Here is a 20,058-nt window from a genome sequence, read left to right on the forward strand (position 1 = left end):
GTCTACTAAACTGGAAACCCTCATTAAGCACTAAGCTTGTTTAAGATGAGAACCCCATGCACACAAATCATGATGAAATATAAGAGGCAGGCAGATATACACACTACTATACAGAATGTCATACAATCAGCTTTCAGGTTACTGGTATGACGAGAGAGAAAAAAATATATATACAAAAGAGGAAAATGAAGGAGGGGGGGGGGGGGGTAGGGGAGGGTAGGTTAAAGGGGAAGACCACCCATTTTCAATATTTAACTATGTCATTAATATAGCATAAAGGAGTTGTGTGGAAATAAGAAAATTTTTAAATGTTAAAAATTTTAAATGTTAAACCCAAATTGATTTTGGGTTTAACATTGCAAATTACACCGTGATGACTCATCATGGTGTAATTTGCAATGTTAAACCCAAAATCAATTTGGGTTTAACATTTAAAATTTTTAACATTTAAAAATTTTCTTATTTCCACACAACTCCTTTATGCTATATTAATGACATAGTTAAATATTGAAAATGGGTGGTCTTCCCCTTTAAGACTTAGACAGGGGCCATATAATACGGCTATTTGAAAATAGCAGACCAACAAGCTCACAACGCGTCAGGTTGTGAGCTTGTAGATCTGCTATTTTCAAAATAAGAAATAAATAATCTTGGGGTAAAAAAATAGGTAATTTGGGAATATTTATGACACATTTTAACAACAAATCTTGTATGGGGGGTCCCTGGCCCACTGGTTTGAACAACATTAAGAAACAAGTCCAAAAACCGCAACTGCCAATATTTACAAGCGACTTAACAGAAAACCAAGACCAAAGTCGCTTATAATAAGCGGACATGGCAACCCTGCTTGTAACCTCGGTCACCAGGCTTTTCAATGAGCTTGTAGGTCTGCTCGTCTGCTGTTTTCTCAAATAACTCCGCCCCCTCTTGTCACGTGACGTGAGAATTGCATTCCGGCTCGTCCAATGGGAGGCCGCGCTACGGCCATGTGTGTATTGTTTAAACTGCTCAAATCAGACGCTTGTTGTTTCAGCGTCCACAGAGAAACTTTTCACACTGAGTGATGGCGGCTGCTGTGTCCGTTAGCGATGAGAGCACAGAGACAACGACAGGGCCCAACAAGTTCGCCTCTTCTTCCCAATCCCGTCCACTTCTTCATGACAACTACGACCTGTCCGGAGGTAGGCCTGTCACAATTATTACATTATCGTCTAATCGCAATTTTGAGATAATCGCTATTACTTTTGCATAATCGTCATAATCGTTTCCATGTTAAAATGTTCACACATTTTCGAATATTAAAAGAAAAATAGCAGCTCTACAAGCTTGCAATGACGCGTTGTAAGCTTGTAGATCAGCTATTTCTGCTATTTTGACATTGTATACAAATACAATAATTAAATGTCTATCTTTGTATTTTTAAGTTTGTCATATCTGCCCTGTGCATTTTTTTTCATATGTTCAATGCCAAACACACGTTAATCGTAATTATTTGAGTGACATTTAATCGTGAACTTAAATTTGTAATCGTGACAACCCTAGCCGGAGGGGACCACGCAGCAAACTGGATGACCAGGGCAGGGGAACACCACCACCACCACGGACACCCTGAGCCCACCCTGCCCGGCGACGAGGACACCTCGCCGGGGCAGGAGGGTCAGCGCAATAACAGGGTCGATCATGAAGAGTTGACGTCGTTGAGCCCCGAGGAGATCGAGAGCCGCTTGGACAGAACTCGACGAGAGTTCTATAATCGTCGAAAGATCCTCGTCAAAAACCTGCCATCCGATGTCAGCAATCAGGTGAGATGTGGAAAAGTCCAGCCGGGGCGACACGTTTTAAACTGTTTGGTGGGATTGTTTGGCTGACATTAAGAGTCCAGCTCCATCATGCCTCCTGTCATAGCAGCTAGCTGGTAGCCAGCCATCGAACGCTCCAACTTAGCTGAAGTAGCGTTTATTATTGTTGTGTTCGCTCCGATTAGAATCTGCTAAATATTTGCCGACTTTTTTCTCTGACAAATTACCTTAAGTAATTCATTGATGTATCCCCGCGTCTGCTACGACAAACGCTATCAACAAATTGGCATGTAACGATGACCGATGGTGAATTGACGATGACCAGACAGTGTCCCCCATGACCTGCTGCCAACTCAGGCCTAGCCCTGAAACATGACTGTCATATCAGTCATGGATGAACTTCAACCTGGTGTTTGCACTTTCTCCCCTTTTGGCCCGTACATCTACATAAACCTTCAGATTTAAAATGTGAAGTCCTTACCCCATGGCCAAGGATGTTACAATTATGTACGGGCCCTCAGAAGTACCCTTATCTTCATTATTGTTCTATAAAAAGCATTTTAATCCGATCGGTGGCCATTTTCTCCATATGCTTTCAACGACGTGACCCTATTAGTTGGGAGGTGTACTGCACTCCGATACATTATAACTGTGTGAGAAAATGGCCACCGATCGGATTAAAATGCTTTTTATTGCACAATACTGATACGGGTACTTCTTAGGGCTCGTACAGAATTGTAACATCCGTGGCCATGGGTTAAGCACTTTATATTTGAAATCTGAACGTGTATGTAGATGTACGGGCCGTAAATGTAGAACGTGAAAACACCAGGTTGAAGTTCATCCGTGACGGTCAGTCGTGTGAGCCATGGCTAACTCAGGCCTTGTGTGTAATGTGTATAGATAATAATTAACATGCCCCATTGATTATTAGATTTTTTTCGATGCTACATGTCGCGTAGTAACATTTGCTTTTGATTGATCAGGGAGTGGGACACACGGGTGTTAAGATGAGATGTCAATTAAGTATTTAGTGTAATTGGCTGTTTAGGCAGCAGCAGGTTTTTTTTTCACATGATGCCACACCGTTTGGAACGTGCTTGACTCGTGGGGGTAACGCTGGGCCAGCCATTGTGTGAATGGGAGTGCTGGGAGTTCGAGATGTAATGGGAACGGGGAGCTGTGTGTGACAAAAGGTGGAAGGCGTAGAGAGAGACAAAACGTTTCGGAAAATGCTAGACGGCATCGCCATTCGTTTGTGAACAGGCAAAAGCATTGTGGAACAATTTCTCCTACAACAATGAGCAGTGATGGGAAAAAGCACTCACATTTTTTACTTGAGTAAAAGTATCATCACTGTCTGCAATCTAGAAAATGTACTTTAGTAAAAGTACAAAAGTATTGGTATTAAAATGTACTTGAAGGAACCAAAAGTAGAATACTCATTATGCAGAATGCCCCATTCCACAAGTTTTCAAATGGATCCACAGGTTTCCTTTATGGGCATCACTTCCTGTCGATTTGAGTGATGCACACAACGCCCTAGGAAACTTGTGGATACAAATCTTTTGGAAATGGCAGATCTACAAGCTCACAGCGAGTTTGAAGATTGGCTATTTTCAAATGGCTGAAATGATAGTGTTGAAGTAGTTTGTAATAATAATCCAAATGACCAAATCTACAAAGTAACTAAAGTTTTCAAATAATTGTAGTGGGATAAAAACATAATAGTGGAGTAGAAGTAAATGTACTGAAAATTGGAAAGTTAAAATGCATACAAATAGTACAGTACTTTACACTTTTAATTTACACCACTGACAATGAGTCATCATTTACTCCACATTTGTTCTTGCGCTGATAATTTGCTATCTGGTAACATAATCTATTTATAAAACTTTAAATGAAACAAAATGTCTCACTATAGCCAGAACCTGTGATGAAGTAACATTTCAGAATGTGATTACATACTGATTTTCTTTTCTTTCAGGAGGTGCATGAGCTCTTGAGCCAGTATGACCTGAAGTACTGCTTTGTAGACAAATACAAGGGCACAGGTTGGTATAATGTTTGGTTTGTGTGATGTATTGGTAGTGTGTGCTTGAGGCCATACCACTTCAGAGGTAGATCAATATCTAATACTATTGTTTCATTAACAAACTGATGTGGAAATAACATGACTGTGGGTGACTATTTCTCAAAGGCTAAAGTTCATATTCAACACTACTACTGACATAATTCTTCATTGCAATGATGCTAATTAACGTTCAAAGGGGGACATTCACCAGAAAGCTGTTGATTAATCATTCACATGACATGACTCTAAATTGATCCATGATCTCTTGTCTTGAGAATTAATGAGTAGACTACATTACTTAATAAAAACAAAATAGATGAAGTTGAGACTGCCAACAAACATGACAAAGTGACTCCCAGCCAGAATCCCCCTGGGGATGGTACACGTTTTATGGCAGATTCTGGAATTAATATCAACCAAGAATTTGAACCGACTGTCTAATGATTTACAGGCTGGGGTGAAAATGAATTGCACTGAAGGCTGCGGTTCAGATATGTTGACTGAAATGTCCCTTGGTTTGACTTGAATTTGAAACTATGTTTTTGGAGTGGTGTGAGCGGCGTACCCTTTTCTAACCTTTCAATTGTCACAGAAAAGCATGCAGACATCACTTTATTACAGGAAGAGATCAAAGCGTCTGGCTGTTCCAGCTGTTAAATGTTCTATATAATTGTAGATGGATGCTAGTTTTCCACAAATCCTTAACTAGTACTTATCTGGCTACCATCCAGCACTTGTACACTGCACTCACGCCGTTTGGTTGATGGTTTTATTCAAAGTGTAATGTATTTATTATTTTTTACATTATTGGGTTCACATTGGCTGGTTTGGTACTTTTTTCCTGCACAATGACTTGCATTGAGACATTTGTTGGAACATTGGTAATTCAGTATACAGATTTTCTTACATGCACTGCATTACTACAAGTTCTCTAGCAATCTAACTTGTGACTGCTGTTGCTGCTGTGCTGTGGCTGCAGAATAGAGTTGTAAAATTGGCTCGCCTAAGTTGTTATGCCAAAGAGGCATGTGGCCAGTAGTAGACTGTAATTTAAAACTAACCAATTCAGGCAAGATTCAGATTAGGAGTGAAATCTTACCCTGCCCATGTGGACCAATCATGTAAATTGCTTTTACATTTTTGAAGGGGATTGCCATTAGTTTGAATAAAAAAAGGATTCCATCAAGCTCAGAACTTATGCTCAACGTTACAGTTCAGTGTGTATTTGGCACGGGTAGAAATATAGTGTCCCCCTTCAAAAAGCACTTGCTTTGTCTGGTCAGTGGCTGGGTGAGTTGTCGTAGAAGGGAGACATAACTGTGGGTGAGATGGCAGTGAGTAGCCATGACTGACTTATCTCAATCAGTGATGAGACCATGATTAAAAAAGTATAGAGTGAGATCTGCCCGTGGGAGACTAGGTTGCTGTTAAACGGTAGGTAGATACATGGACAGGTACATAGTTGCTTCTCAAGCAGAATGTACTAAATGGACCTACTAACAATGCAGTTTGCTAGCTAGCTCTAAAATGCTGTTGCTAGAATGCAAAACATAAAGGTTAATCTATTCCTTTTCATAAGGATTACCAGTATACAAATCAGTTTTTTTGTTGTTGGTTAAAACAACTTTTTTTAAACGGTTAAACCACTATATTTGCACTATATATTGCTGTTCATTAAAGGTAGGGTAAGTGATATTTTTTGGTTAAAACAAAAAGTATTTTGTTAAAGTTAAAATACTATATTCTGATAGTAATCATTGCTATAGAGTTTTTTTCAGTAACAGATGTCTCTCCAGCTCTTTAATAAACAGAAAATGCATTTTTCAGTAGGTGTCAAAATCTCAGCCAATCAGGAGAAAGTACCCATTTTTAAGCTTAATTTGTATAGTGTTCCAATTTTGTCTGCTCATTTCTTAGTGTCGTCACTTCCAATTTCACTTGTTTAATCTGTATCCTGATTGAGTTCTCTGTCTTGGTTGGATAAAATTGGAAATGAAACTGAAACGAAAATGCATTTTCTGTTTTATAAAGAGCTGGAGAGACAAGGAGACTCCTAATACTGAACAAACACTCTATAGCAATCAGAATATAGAGCTATTTAACACTTATTTTAACCAAAGCAAATCACTTGCACTACCTTAACTCTTTGACTGCCCTGGACGGGAATTCCCGTCCGATGGCTATCATGGCCAATGACGGAATGACGAAAATATGAAAAAAAAAAGAAATTGAATTTTTTTTGTTAAAAAACAAACAGAGGAAAAATGCACCTTTTTCCTGGCACTGGGACGACACAGTCTGAAATAAGTCTGGCAGTGAAAGAGTTAACAGAGGTCTCACCAGCTCTTTAATAAACAAAACAAATGTTCAGATAGTTTGCCAATTTCAGCCAGTCAAGAGTGCTTAGCTAAAGAATGTTTAGCTTAAATTAGTGTTCCAATTTTGTCTGCTCATTTCTTTGTGTCATCGCTTCAATTTCACTTGTTTAATCTGTATCCTGTCTGAGTTCTTTCTAAAATTGGTGTCCCAACCTGAAAATGCATCTTCTGTTTAATAAAGCGCTGGAGAGACAGGCGGACCTGTTGCTGAACAAACACTGTATAGCAATGAGTACTATAAGAATGTAGAGCTATTTACACTTTATATTTTAACAAAAGAATATCAAATTGATATCATAACAAATTAATAAGAATGGCAGATCAACAAGGACGCAACGCGTCAAATCATGATGCGCTGTGAGCTTGTAGATTGGATTATTTTGCCAGCGTGACTATTTTGCTAGCGTGACAAATGAGAGTTTCATGACAAAGTGTAAAAAAGGCCTAAGTGATTAATCGAACTAATGCATTTAGTAATTTTTTATATAATACAAATACATTTGAACTTTTCAAAAGAACCACCTAATATTTCGAATAATCAAAACTTCTCTCTCTCCCTCCTTATCCTAAGCCTTTGTCACGCTGCTCAATGGGGAGCAGGCGCAATGTGCCATCAAAGAGTTCCACCAGTATTTGCTGCGTGACCGAGAGATCTCAGTGCAGCTGCAGCCCACAGACGCTCTCCTGTGCATCGCCAACCTGCCCCACGCGTTCACCCAGCAGCAGTTTGAAGACCTGGTGCGCCCCTTCGGCAACCTTGAGCGCTGCTTCTTGGTGTACAGCGCCTCCACCGGCCACTCCAAGGGCTACGGCTTTGTAGAGTACATGAAGAAGGACTCGGCCGCCCGGGCCAAGTCGGAGCTCCTCGGGAAGCAGCTGGGCTCTCGCATGCTGTACGTCCACTGGACCGAGGTGGGCTCTCTGACCTACCCGCTGCTGCACTCTAGATGCCTGTGTGTGGACCGGCTCCCTCCCAGCGTACTGACGGCCCAAGACCTCCGCAATTCCCTCGCCGACACACACGCCCCCATCTTCTGCCAGGTCCAGTGTGACACACGCACTCACATTTGTGTTATTATAATTGTTAGGACATTAAAACTTTAGGGCAGCAATTTCATGCCACTTTATCATCCTTTCATGTTTAACCTAAACGCATCCCCCAAACCTAATCCCAAAATGCCTAATCTAACCTCAACCTGTATCTTTTACTAATTAAACGAAGGGGGGGGAAAAACATGTTTCTTTTATGAGGACCAGCCAGAATGTTACCACAGTCTCTTTCTAAAATTCTACTATATATATATATATATATATATATATATATTCTTTTTTTGGGTGGGAACATTTGGCCCTCACAAGTACATTACTATAATAAGCGCACACACGCTGTCTTATCACTGTCATGTCCTCAGTAATTGTGAATTCATGCCTGCTGAGGTGCAAGCCTAATGTGTGTTCCTTCACTATATTATGTTAGAAATACCTCTGGCATTATTACTCTCAATTTAGGCAACATTCACAAGAGTTTCATTATACAGCTACTAGCTGCTGTTGGTTTTTAAGACGTGAGAAATCTAACTGTAACCTTTTGGAAAATCTCACTAGTAGAGCTTTAGATGTCTGCTGCCTGCAGTGGAAAATGCATGATAAAGCATATGGCTTAGAAGATGGGACACAGCTCCAAAGGGGATTATTAATTATATTTACAGGGTTTCTGCAGATCCTTAAAAGTCTTTAATTCTTGTAAAAAATAAGGCTTAAAAATAAGCATTAAATTCGTCCTTCAAAGGTCTTACAAATGCATGCTTCAAAGGTCTTAAAAATGCTACAGACAGACTGGTAAAATCTTAGGTTTTATTTTTCTTATGTTGTATTTGTGCTTTTTTGTTAATACGGTAATCACTTAAACTCTGTAGTTGAAATCCATGAATGACAGCTGTTATCTTTGTGACATTTATAATTTCTATACTTCTATAAGTCCCTGCTCAGAAAATGGCAGATCTAAAAGTTCACAATGTGAGCTTTTTTCTGCAAAATGTCCCCCTCAGAATAGGGTAATTGGTTAAATAAAATTCTGAGTGTCATTAAAAAGTCTTAATACAGGGTTTCTGCATGTTTAGGCAAGTTAGATTAAGTATTAAATATGAATTCTCAATGGCCCTCACCTTTGCCCTGCTTTTCCTGTGGCCACTCAGAGTTTCTATAGCGATGAACATAGCTGGTTTCTATGGCAATGACCACCTGACTACCCCAGGTGGTGTCATTCAACAGGCGTTTCTGGAATGAGAGAGTGGTGTCCTTTTGGCATGACGTGCATAGCAACACTTTCTGTCTGTTCCACTGGTTTGATTGAGATTTTTTTTGGTTGTCAAAAGCTGTACTAGGGCTGTGCGATATCACTTCAAATCAAGATTACTATTATTTCAAACCTTTGCCTTGACTATGATTAATGAACGATACAAAAAGGAAAAATGGACATGTGAGCTTGTAGAGCAGCTGTTTTTGTATGTCACATTGTACTGCAAAGTATAATGCAGGGTTAATCAGACTTTGGTTTTTTTAAACTGCTTCTTGGTATTTGATTAACCTACATGAGCAAGATTAAGCTCTAAATAATTAGTTGAGATATATTTTCGGTTAATTACCCAGCCCTAGGTTGTGCAATATTCAAAGCTCACATGCTAGTTTGACAGAATCTGTCTAGCACTCATGTAATCGTTTTAACAAGAAGCTGTTGGGCAGGATTAAAGATTTAAATGTGATTCTACAACTTGAGGGCATCCATAGTGATGGATGCTGAATTTAGGGCTCTTGCAGTCGCAGATCTCAACGTGTCTAGAATTATTTAGAGTAGTCTGAATTGGATTTATTACTATTCCCATAACATTAAAACTATTTAAAATTCAGAACAAGGAGATGATTAAACCAAGCATCCAAATGAATGTTGACCTAAAACTGCTTTAGGGTCATCCGATCTGATATAGGATTTTGGGGGAAATGGGTAATGCAAGGTAAAAGCTACATCATAAATCTAATGGTGTCTGATACTGTCACACTGAAAATAACAGTGACAACTCTCATAACCCTCTGGGCCAGAGGAGCTTGATTAGTTTGTGTGAGCCACCGCGCCATCTCGTTTTGCTTGGAAAGGTGACATTTCTGGAGATCTGAAAATCTAATTAGTGAGTGTAGGACCGCAGAAATTGGCTTGGCTTATCAAAAGCCTCATCGTGGTTTTTCCTGGCTATCCTTATTGTAAGAAACTTTGTTTAGATATTACCAAGATGAAGGTCTCATTTCTTTCAAAACATTTTCAAAATGTTTGCCAAGGGCTGAAAGCAAAAATGTAAATAAAGAAGGGTTCTGGTGTTGGCAAATTTCAGGGATAAAAAAATAAGTTGACGCCTAGAGGGCTGAAATTTATATTCTACCGTCACATATCTGTTCTACACTGATGTACTTAAATATCTACCACAAAATAGTGTGTAAATATCAGTCCATGGCGGTACATGCTTTTTATAGCCACTATACACACACAACACCTCACTTAATGACTATTTCAAGCCATATCCTGATATCTAAATGATTCATATCTGCCTAGCAACTATTTGTCTTAAGAGAATCTAGTTATTGAACTTGTACACATTATTGATAGCCGCCGCACTTTGGGTTGGTCATTTTGAGCATATGGAAGTGTGCCTCATGTGGTGTGTTTGTGTGTGTTCTTCTACAGTTGGCTCAGGGACAGGATGGAAGCTTCCGGCGGTTCGCGGTCATGGAGTTTGCCACAGCAGAAATGGCGGAGGAGGTGCAGCGAGTAGCTGACAGCAGGGTGCTTGGTGGGACACACATCCGGGTGTCTTTCTGTGCCCCCGGCCCCCCGGGGAGAAGCATGTTGGCTGCTCTGATTGCTGCCCAGACCATGGTAAAGCCCTTCTGGCTGTACATTCACACCAAACCTCAGCGAATATTTGTCCACAAGTCCACAGAACGACACCGTTGAAAGGCAAATTACAGATTAGCAAATTGAGGTGGTAAATCGACTGCTTGAGCAGAAAATGTATCGACTTCAGCCAAAATTCTCCGGGCTGTCTGACAAGGACACCCAGAAATATCCATATTGTCGTCTGGGCCATTGTAATTATCGTTTTTCTGGCAGGCTAATTTGGGTCTATGCTGATATGAATCCTCTGCCCTCTTGTCTCTTCAGGCTGTGAACAGAGGGAAAGGTCTCCTCCCTGAACCCACAGCCATGCAGATCCTCACGGGTCTTAGCAACCCTGCCACCCTCAAGATGCTCCTCAACCCCCTTAACCAGGGGCGCAAGCAAGGTGAGGAACATCATGCACGGTGCCACAACCACCACAAAATACGTTTTTAGTTTTTTCATTAACCACTTAAACCATATATAATTTGTTGATCGGGGTACCCCAGGGGTCTATACTTGGTCCCCTCGACACAGTCTCTGCTTGTGAGCTTGTAGATCAGCTTTTTCTGCAGACTGTTCGCATATTGGGGTTCTAGGGTTCATGTGGTTAGAGGCTGGCCCCGATCTAAGGCTGAAATGGCTAATCGAATTGCTGATAAGAAAAACATCTATTTTGAGGGGGAAATTATATATATTCTTTGGATATTGGGGGGGAAAAAAATGTTAATCCTACAGTGTTGCACAAATAAGGTAAATTTAAGTACTAAATGGGGGTTGTCAACTAATGGAACTTTTCTGCGTTGATTCATTGATATATTATTTTTGTTATACCAATTATCCAAACACGCTTCAAGATTAATCTGAAGTAATTTATAGAATAATCAATAGTGCAGCCCTACCCGGATCCATGAACTACAATGAGACATAGTGTGTGTGTGTGTGTGTGTAGGTCTGCTTGGAGCTGCCCCCACCATGCCACTACTGGCCAACCCTGCCCTCTCTGCTGCCCTTCTCCAGCTGCTCCTCCAGAACCAGGCTCAGGTCCAGCAGGTACAGTATGCATGAATGTCTGCTGCTCATCTTTTAGAACACTGGTTCTCAACCTTTTGTTTAACTTCAAGGACTTCTAGTTTGATATGCACTATTATGCCATGGACCCCATTTGAAACCATTGTTTACTCATTTTAAATTTTTTATTTTCACCACTGGGGGTCCCCAGACCTGACGTTGAGAAACAGTGTTTTAGAGCTTCTGCCGGTTTCTTTTAATCCCATCTCACTCTGTATCACTATTCCTGCTGCACAGTAAAAAATCCTCAGCCCTCTCCTTATTTTTATTTTTTTCACAATTAGCAAGCCTTTCTGGGAAATCATCTTCTCTGGGCTCAGGTGCTGCACAATAAAGAGAACCGTCTGGTACCTTGTGTGAGTGATAATGATGTGGGTTTGACTTTTTTTTTAAATTAATTTTATATATAAGTGTGTGAGGCAGTGCTAGGCTTTAGGTCTCGATTCTTTTATTTGCTGTGGCGATAACAATGCTGAGTGGGTAAGTGCTCTGATGAGAGGAGGTTTTATTTTTCTTTCTTTGGGATGAGTTCCGAGTGCTGTTGAGTGATGTGGTGGGTGTGTGTGCCTTCATTGTGCAGAGAAAGTGTGTAAATAACGGCCTCACATATCTGGTGAGTAAGCTATGTTGCTTTGTAGTTTTCCTGTGGCAGTGAGTGACTACTTTCTAAACGTTGCTGTTGGTCAGAAACCTTATAATTCCACATTTCTTCACAAATCAATGCTTTATTTTATACTTTTGTACTTTCGTGTTGTACGAAAGTACCGAAAATGGTTGATGTACAACTCGCAACAAGCTTGTAGATCTGCTATTTTATCTAAAATGTTCGCATACAGTATGACATGACCAAACTGGGGACACCAGGTTGAAATATTTATAAAACCCACAGACAGAGTTAACCACTTTCATAGCTGAATATTTCACAGATTAAGTATTAACAAGAGACTGTGACCAAATGGTAACTACAAGGTTTCTGCCCGATAGCAGCGATATAGCCCTGCGGTGACACTGACCCTTGCCCCGTTCCTCTTGCCCCTCCAGGCGGGACTGATCGGGGAGAACCCTCTGGCTGCTCTACAGCAGGGAGTCCATCTGCTCGGAGATCTACAACAAGGTTTGGCATCCGCTGACTTCCATCCGTAGCTCCCAGACTCATGAACTGCAGCAGCTCTGTTATTAGTAGCAAACTAATCCATTATGAAAAATTAACGATAATCAATTCTCAATTATTCGTTTGGTCGAGGAAGTTATTGAGTAATTGCTAAGATGACAATCTACAGGTATACTTGCAGGCCAATTTTTCTTTTTACATTGATAACTAACATTTGTTTGCCTTTTAGGAACACTTGTTTGGTTGACTGTTGTTGCATCGGTCATGATCTTGACGACTCCACTGGTCATTTGTCAGCGCTATGTGCTATTTCTTGTAGCGCTTTAGATTTTAATTAATGGACTGGTTTTGTTTCTTGTCCCCAGGTGGGGTGATCCCAGGTCTTGGCCTGCAAACAGATTCTCTGTGCCCTCTCAAGCCACTATCTCTGGGTAGAACCCTGGTAAGGGAGCAGGAGTCCCCCACAGCTGCATGCAGCCTCCCACAAAATCTGTCTCCTACCTTGCAGGGAATTTCTATGCCTCTCATGGGTGGCATGATCGGGACAGAGGGTCTCACGGCACAAGGGGTAAGTGGTCATACAGTGGCAATGCTGCGTTTTCTGCCTCTTAAATTAACTTGCCCGTTGCCTGTACCCATTGTCAGTTCACTTGCCTTCTTTGTAACACAAGATTAAAAAAAATGTACTCCTAGAATTTAGTTTTCTCTCTGACGCTTGTTACCTGTGATACTCTGGTAGTTTCTTGCACATCTCCAAAGCATATAGATTCACAACTAAAATGTGGTCTCTCCAGACCAGCACTCACTGAAAACCGGTTGACACAGGCCTTGCAATTCAGAAAAGGTGCAACATCACAAACTAACAACAGTCAGAGCCTCACCAAATGCAGCAATAGTCAATGAGAACGAATGGAGGGACATGAGTAACGCAACACAAGCGCTCCCCCATAACCGATGGAACAGCCCAAATAATTCCCCACTCCCCAACTATAGCCAGATTTATACCCTGGGGTGTAAACTGACTAGGCCGGTATATACCTGGGGTATAAAACAGGCAAATCTTAGCCCACTTTAACCCTGGGTATAGTTTGGCAGAGGTTAATGTGGCCTATAACGGAGCTGATACACTGGCAACACTGTGGTTCTCTACAACGAGGAAGTGGACTGCTTGTATTTTGTCAGTGCGTTTGATGTAGACTCTCTGTGGATTACCTACATTCTGGAGGATCACATGTATACATAATTCATAGGATATGGAATACTAAATGAGGAAAAAGATGGAGACACAAATGTACTGTCACTTTTATTAGAGTGTTTTCTGGGGGAGAAAAATACTTGAAATGTACATTTATTGAACAGATGAATATTTAAACCACACCATGGAACATGTGGACAGGGACTTTAAAACAAACCCATTTCCTCCTCACCAGGTGTCAATACTCGGAGATGGCCCTAAAGAAGTGAATCTTTCCCAGAATGCCTTCTTTAACGGCCACAGCATGTTTCCCTCAGGTGAGATGTCACCTTTTCCACTTGCTATGCTTTCTGCCATGTGCTTAATCCCTTCTTGGATCTCAGCACTGACCCTGAGGTGAGACAGTGTTTTCATGCCAATCTTTCTCTTGATTGCACAGGCGGAAACTGCAGACCCCACCCCTACAGGAAGAGGCCTACGCTCAGCAATATGTCCAACCAGCGTACAAACCAAAGCATACACTCAAATTACAACCTGCGCTACCAGGAGTCGTATAGCCCAGATTACACCCGTCACCAGGTAATCAATCCTCCGTGCTCCCACTGCATGCTGATGAACTGGCTGTGATATTAACCACTAAAACCCTATACTGTATACTTGGTCCTGCGACGAATGGCGGAAATGGCCGATCTACGAGATCACATCACGATGCTTTATAGATTACCTATTTTCATTATTCAATTTAAATGCTGGGTTAAAAAGTGATTAATACGCTCTCCTCTGCAGGGTAAGGTCACACCAACGTGGCCTTACCTTACCATGACGCCTATCCTGCCTGGCTGAACATTCCAGTGACTTGTCTGATACCCATCTGGTGTTTGTCCTCAGGATCCCCTGGCCCACCTGTATGAACAGCAGGAGAACCTGGACACTGGGGCCTTGGCAGGATTTGGACAGCAGGTAATACCCTCTCACCCCTCATGTGCATGATGGTGTGTACAGTCAGCCTCTGAGCCCCCACCTATACAGCACAAATCTCCCTGAAATGGCTGCTGTGATAATTTGTCATTTGGATGTGATTTCTGGTTACGGCTTGCTTTTAGCAGACTTGCATGTATAAAACCAGAGTTTATGATGTTTTGGACCATCTTGGCATGTGGCTGTATGCTGACTAGACACTTTTCCACCATTCCTTGCACACTTTTCTTACACTTGTTGCTGAACGGTACAACCAAAGAGTAACTCCGTTTGCACAATTTAAATCAGATTAAGTCACAGGAGGCTTATTTACATACTGCTTCCTTTGGTTTGGTTCGTTTCCTTGTCTTGCTGTTCATCATATCACAATGTACCATAGAGGATGCTAAATGCAGTAGTTCACACTTAGCATGGGGAAAGCACTGCTGCATTTAGTTGAAATAAGAATAACTGAAAGTCCATTAGGGCATAAATATAAAATTACCATACCGGTTTTGAAAGGTTGAGCAATCAGTCACTACAATAATAAAAGGACATTTGGACAAGTGCTTCAGAGCATGAACTAATCTGAGCGTTTTGGGCATATAAAAACTGGTCAGTAGTGTGGTGACAAAACGGTTGTCCCAAACATTTCTTTTAAAATTAATTTGGACACTGTTCTGCCCTGAATTTATCTGTTAATTAGTTCTTTTTAGACGAGGTTTTCATCTCTGTTGCTATCCTATATAGTCAGGGGATATTAAAAACATCTTGGAATAAATTCCTTACCCAAAAAAATCTACACCAATGTGTTTGTAAAGGTGTCTAGTAACACATCTCACAAAGACTGAAATGCAGTTTCCCAAGGAGAATTTGAGATGGCTCCTGAAAGTTGGGGTACCCACCATAACCTTATGTGGGGGGGAAAAAAATAAAATTTTATTTCTGTTTTAAGTAGCATGTGAGGGGTCAAACTAGGGTGTTTTTATGATTCTGAATCCATTGCAAGCATTTGTTTTGCACCAAAACCACTCCTTGGGCTAAAAACGGCCATAGCCATCCTTTTCCAGGTATACTTTTTGTGTAAAAAGCCCATTGAGATTGGGCTGTTTTTAGCCCAAGGAGTGGTTTTGGTGCAAAACAAATGCTTGCAATGGATTCAGAATCATAAAAACACCCTAGTTTGACCCCTCACATGCTACTTAAAACAGAATTAAATTTGGATTTTTTTCCCCACATAAGGTTATGGTGGGTACCCCAACTTTCAGCAGCTGTCAAAAATTCCCCTAGGGAAACTGCATTTCAGTCTTTGTGAGATGTGTTACTAGACACTTTTACAAACACATTGGTAAGATTTGTTTTGGTAAGGAATTTATTCCAAGATTGGAAATCTTTCTGCTAATATCCCCTGACTATATAACCACTCGTTAATGTGTCCTGGTTCAGTACACGCATGCAAAGGACTGGGAGGAAGTCGGAAGCACAACAGGATTTCTATTCTATGGACAATTCTAAATGTTCTGAAGATTATATTATGATTTCCCCCAAACTCATTCTGTGTACTTCTATCTTATTAAATGTCCTGATTTCCATGATTCTGTCCGTGTTTTACGCACCGTAGAATGTCACCATAGGTTTACTGGTGTCTAAATATTTATGGACTGGCAGGGGATGGTAAAATGGAAGTGCAAGTTGAGGTTGACATGGGAAATCATGATGTGACAATTACTGTGAGAAAGCAAGTTTGTATTAGCGCAGTCTGCACTGATGATGAATGGACATCACCATATCATCTCTTGAGACCCAGGATCTCAACGTCTGGTTCGGTGACCACCAGTGGTCCAAATGGACCTACGGGTCTTTAACAGTCTATGGGAGAGTACAGAGTTAAGGATTTAGCAGTGTAGATTGGGGTCACAGAGATGACCCATTGTACACTCTCAGAATAGGGCGGTCACTATTACAAATTTAGTTGACGATTAATTGTCACTCAAATTGCGATTAATGATTTTAATTGTGTTTGACATGATCTACAAGCTTACAACGTGTCACTAAGTGACGTGTCGTAAGCTTGTAGATTTGCCATTTCTGCTTTTTTATATATTTGAAAATGTTTTCATGGAAACGATTATGCAAAAATAAATAACTATCTAAGAAAAATGCGATTAGACTATTATGTAATAATTGTGACAGGCCTATCTCAGAGTTGAAGACTACACCCGAGAAACGCTGTCTTAAGATGCCTTGTTGCAAAGCCTTGCTTCTGAATATTGTTTCTGCATATTGTTTGACATTGTATAAATTGGGCACGCTAGAGGATGCAATGGCAAAAGATACATTTATAAACATAATGTATCCAGGCTGGCAAATAACTGTGGTTTCATCTGGTCTCTGCAGCTGTCTCATCATCCTGACTACAGCTATGGATACTCCACCAATCCACCCCTAAGTTCATACTTCAGCTCAGGACCAGGCCTGCCCAACCCCCCTTCCACCCAACTCAACAAGGTAAGCTGTACATTCCTGACTGCTGGAACTCTTTCAGAGTCCAACTTATATGCCAATCCAATGAATAAAGGTTTGGAGCTCTGAACCATTCCACTCAGTGTTTTTTTGTGGCTATAATGAACTTAAGTTAAATGTTGACATTGATCACCATTGCCACTGGTAGAATCTGTCAAATTGGCATATGAGAGTATAATTTTTATTATGAATGGTAAGTTTGACTATAAATGACCCCACCTTAATGTATAGGGCATTTGTGCAAAACTCTGGATCCCAAAGTGTTAAATTGTTGCAGTCAGTGACAGTAAATTGGTTGTTATTTCTCAGGCTGTGGGAATGCCTCCTTTGAGTCTCGCCAACAGCTACCCACCTGGCCTAGGGAATGACATCAAGGTAATTGTTGCTTTCTCTGTGCTGGTTTTACTTTTATTCTTTTTTTTTTTTTATCTATTATCCGCATTGGAAACGTTCCTAGAAATGACAGCCTGCGTTTTTCTAATTGCAGACCCCCATCGGTGGTCACAAACGTGTGTACTCCGGTCTGATCCCATCTCCCGAGCCAAGCCCTGAGGGGGGGTACGTGGGCCAGCACTCCCAAGGCCTGGGTGGACATTACGCAGACTCGTATCTGAAACGCAAGCGTATATTCTGACTACAGGGAAAGTGCCTCATGCTGTATTCCTAGCCATTTCAACAGCCAGGCCATGATGAGCTCTGCAGAGCTCCTTCAGTCTCTATTTCAGCGTGGCAGTCCATTGACTTCTCTCCTGTGCGCTCCCGCTAGCAACCCCTGGAGGGCGTTAGGGAGTGCAGCCTGTTGCTATCCGGACAGTTGCGTGCCAGTCTATGGGAGTTTTTGATGTGTTTCCCCCCTTCTTTTGTGTGTGTGTGTATATTTAATTTCAGTGTGTTGTTAAATTAAGTTTTTAGTTTTTTATTTGACTTTTAATTTCTAAGTTGACAATATATTTTCAGAATCATGTACAATGAGAAAATATGGTAAAGTTGTTCTTAATCTAGTTTTTTTTCCTCCCCCCTTTCCCTGTTGAGATGTCAACAAGTCAGAGATGTAGATTGTATAGTCGATGAATATTTTAATGGCAACCATGTTGGCTCCATAACTTCTTGCCTCATGACCCACATGGACCGCATTGTTAGATGATTGCACACAACAAAAGGGGCAACTATATGACACGGTATGAACTCAACATTTTCTAAAAATTTCTGACTTTTTTTCCTGTTTGTTCCGACTGCTTCCCCGGATTTGTATGTACAAAGTTCATTATGTTTAAAGGGATAGTCTTAGTGGGAGTTTATTTCTTTCCTTCCAACTTGTTCAGGGTTATTTGTTCCTTTGTATTTACATTCTCCCTACGATTCAGGCCTATCCCTGTTGTGTCACATAGATCTCCGTTCAGCAATAATCATTTACTGGGTTCCTGTTTTTTACTTTTATTATTTTGGTAATTGAAACTTTTGCCAACCTCGTAACCCACTGGAATATTATTTCCAACTGTTACTTTGTCTTGTCTTTGAACCGCACCCTTCTGTCTTGTTCCAACATTTGTTCTCAGCACTGGTTGTTTTAGTGATGCACTTGGAGGGCACGGGTTAGATATCAGCTGTTATCTGTCTTCATCTGCCATTTTAGAAATTTGCCTCTCACTTGTTCTTTGTGGAGAAGTTAATTGATTTCTATGTTGGTGGGAGTTCTGTCTGAGTTAACTTTGGATGTTTTGCGGTCTCAGCGACGCATCTGAATGGCATGGTTAAAGGAGTATGGTGTGCCTTTTTTATTATAGATCTGACAGGTGCTGTGCACAGGGACACCTACATTCTCTTCCTCACTGAGAGGCTTAAACTAAATGTTTCATTGTAGATCTTGCCCTCGGCTAGTCCCCAAATGTTTGTCTTTACCCTGCAGACCAGCAGGGGGAGGTGTTCATCTTTGGGGCAGTTTGTGTTGGATTCCATAGCCTACTTGATGACTAACTGGTTCGGCCTGCATTTAAATACTTGAGATGTTTGAAGTCTTCCAGTCACAAGTTTCCAGTAACCACAACGGTGGGAGTTCAGTCTGCCCAGGGGAGGTACTAGTGGAAGGTGGTGGAAAGTGATTGGTCAGTGACAGATTCGTATTTTGATTATTGCCCTGGTTGACAGTTTGATTGTGATAACCCATTACCTCTGAAATTTTGATGGGAACTGCAATTACACTTGAGCCTTAACAGTACTTTCTGTGATCTTATCCCTGTGTGGTCTTGGAACTATATTTCCCATATCTCTGTTTGCTGTGTAAATACTTGAGCTTGATGAATTTCCTCGGGAGTCCTAAACTCTTGTTTTCTTAATTATATCTGCCTCTGGTCTGGTGTTTCTTTTTTTCCCTCCCTCCTCGATTTGAATCTGCTGCTCGATTTTTGTGTTGTTTGCCAATATGTTTGAAAGACTGTTTGACAATGAGTTAGCACCACAGCAGATTGCTAATGTTGTGTATGGACTAAGAGATGCTGCTCTAATGTATGATCCATAATTTAATCATTGCTGTAGTTATGCCTGCTACACAGTAAAATTCTCTGCAGTAGAAAATGTACCCTTATGGGTCCATTTGGTAACTTTTTTTTTTTTTTTTTAACAGTCTAAGTTCAATGACAGTGATTTTACTGTGTAGACTGTGCCACTGTGGTAACTTGTCCTTGTATGTGTGAGTGAGACATGAGGAAGTAAATGTGTATTTAAAACAACTTTTGCTGTGATCTCGTCATTTTAAACTATGAAAAGTGCACTTTAATAGTCTAGTCTAGAGCTTACATTTCTGTAACGTAACCACATCTGGAGAAATTTACAAAATGCATGCTCTTCCAAGGCCATGATCGCCTTCAGGTTTCTTGTTCTATGAAAATCCACTTTTGAATCTGAATAGTTGCCATGGTAAAGAGAAATGGACTTGGGTCATTCCCAGAATGTCTGTGACGGTGGAGAGCGGAGGTCCCTTTCTCAGTGGATCTGTCATCTATGAAGGTTGTGTGACAATTGAGACCCC

General features: G+C 40.9%; 1 protein-coding gene across 1 annotated transcript; it reads left to right on the top strand.

Moving 5' to 3' along the window:
- Window positions 1-1,052: 1,052 nt before the first annotated feature.
- raver1 (ribonucleoprotein, PTB-binding 1) lies at window positions 1,053-19,730 on the top strand. The gene is made up of 15 exons (XM_080446900.1): window positions 1,053-1,181; window positions 1,543-1,802; window positions 3,787-3,853; window positions 6,823-7,292; window positions 9,985-10,176; window positions 10,462-10,582; window positions 11,129-11,229; window positions 12,289-12,361; window positions 12,724-12,926; window positions 13,789-13,870; window positions 13,993-14,132; window positions 14,442-14,513; window positions 16,908-17,018; window positions 17,343-17,408; window positions 17,521-19,730. The coding sequence occupies exons 1-15, from the start codon at window positions 1,064-1,066 to the stop codon at window positions 17,665-17,667; spliced, it is 2,223 nt and encodes a 740-aa protein (XP_080303026.1). The 5' UTR covers window positions 1,053-1,063; the 3' UTR covers window positions 17,668-19,730.
- Window positions 19,731-20,058: the final 328 nt, after the last annotated feature.

Source organism: Gymnoscopelus braueri (genome assembly GCF_963280865.1).
Source record: "Gymnoscopelus braueri genome assembly, chromosome: 13".
In the NCBI taxonomy this organism is placed as follows: domain Eukaryota; kingdom Metazoa; phylum Chordata; class Actinopteri; order Myctophiformes; family Myctophidae; genus Gymnoscopelus; species Gymnoscopelus braueri.

What these genes read in the sequence shown, in the direction of transcription:
- raver1 (XM_080446900.1), top strand. Translation starts at nt 1,064, where the DNA reads ATGGCGGCTGCTGTGTCCGTTAGCGATGAGAGCACAGAGACAACGACA. An exon ending in ACCAGGCTCAGGTCCAGCAG is followed by an intron (nt 11,230 to 12,288) that starts GTACAGTATGCA and finishes TTGCCCCTCCAG; the next exon opens with GCGGGACTGATCGGGGAGAA. An exon ending in CCACAGCATGTTTCCCTCAG is followed by an intron (nt 13,871 to 13,992) that starts GTGAGATGTCAC and finishes TTGATTGCACAG; the next exon opens with GCGGAAACTGCAGACCCCAC.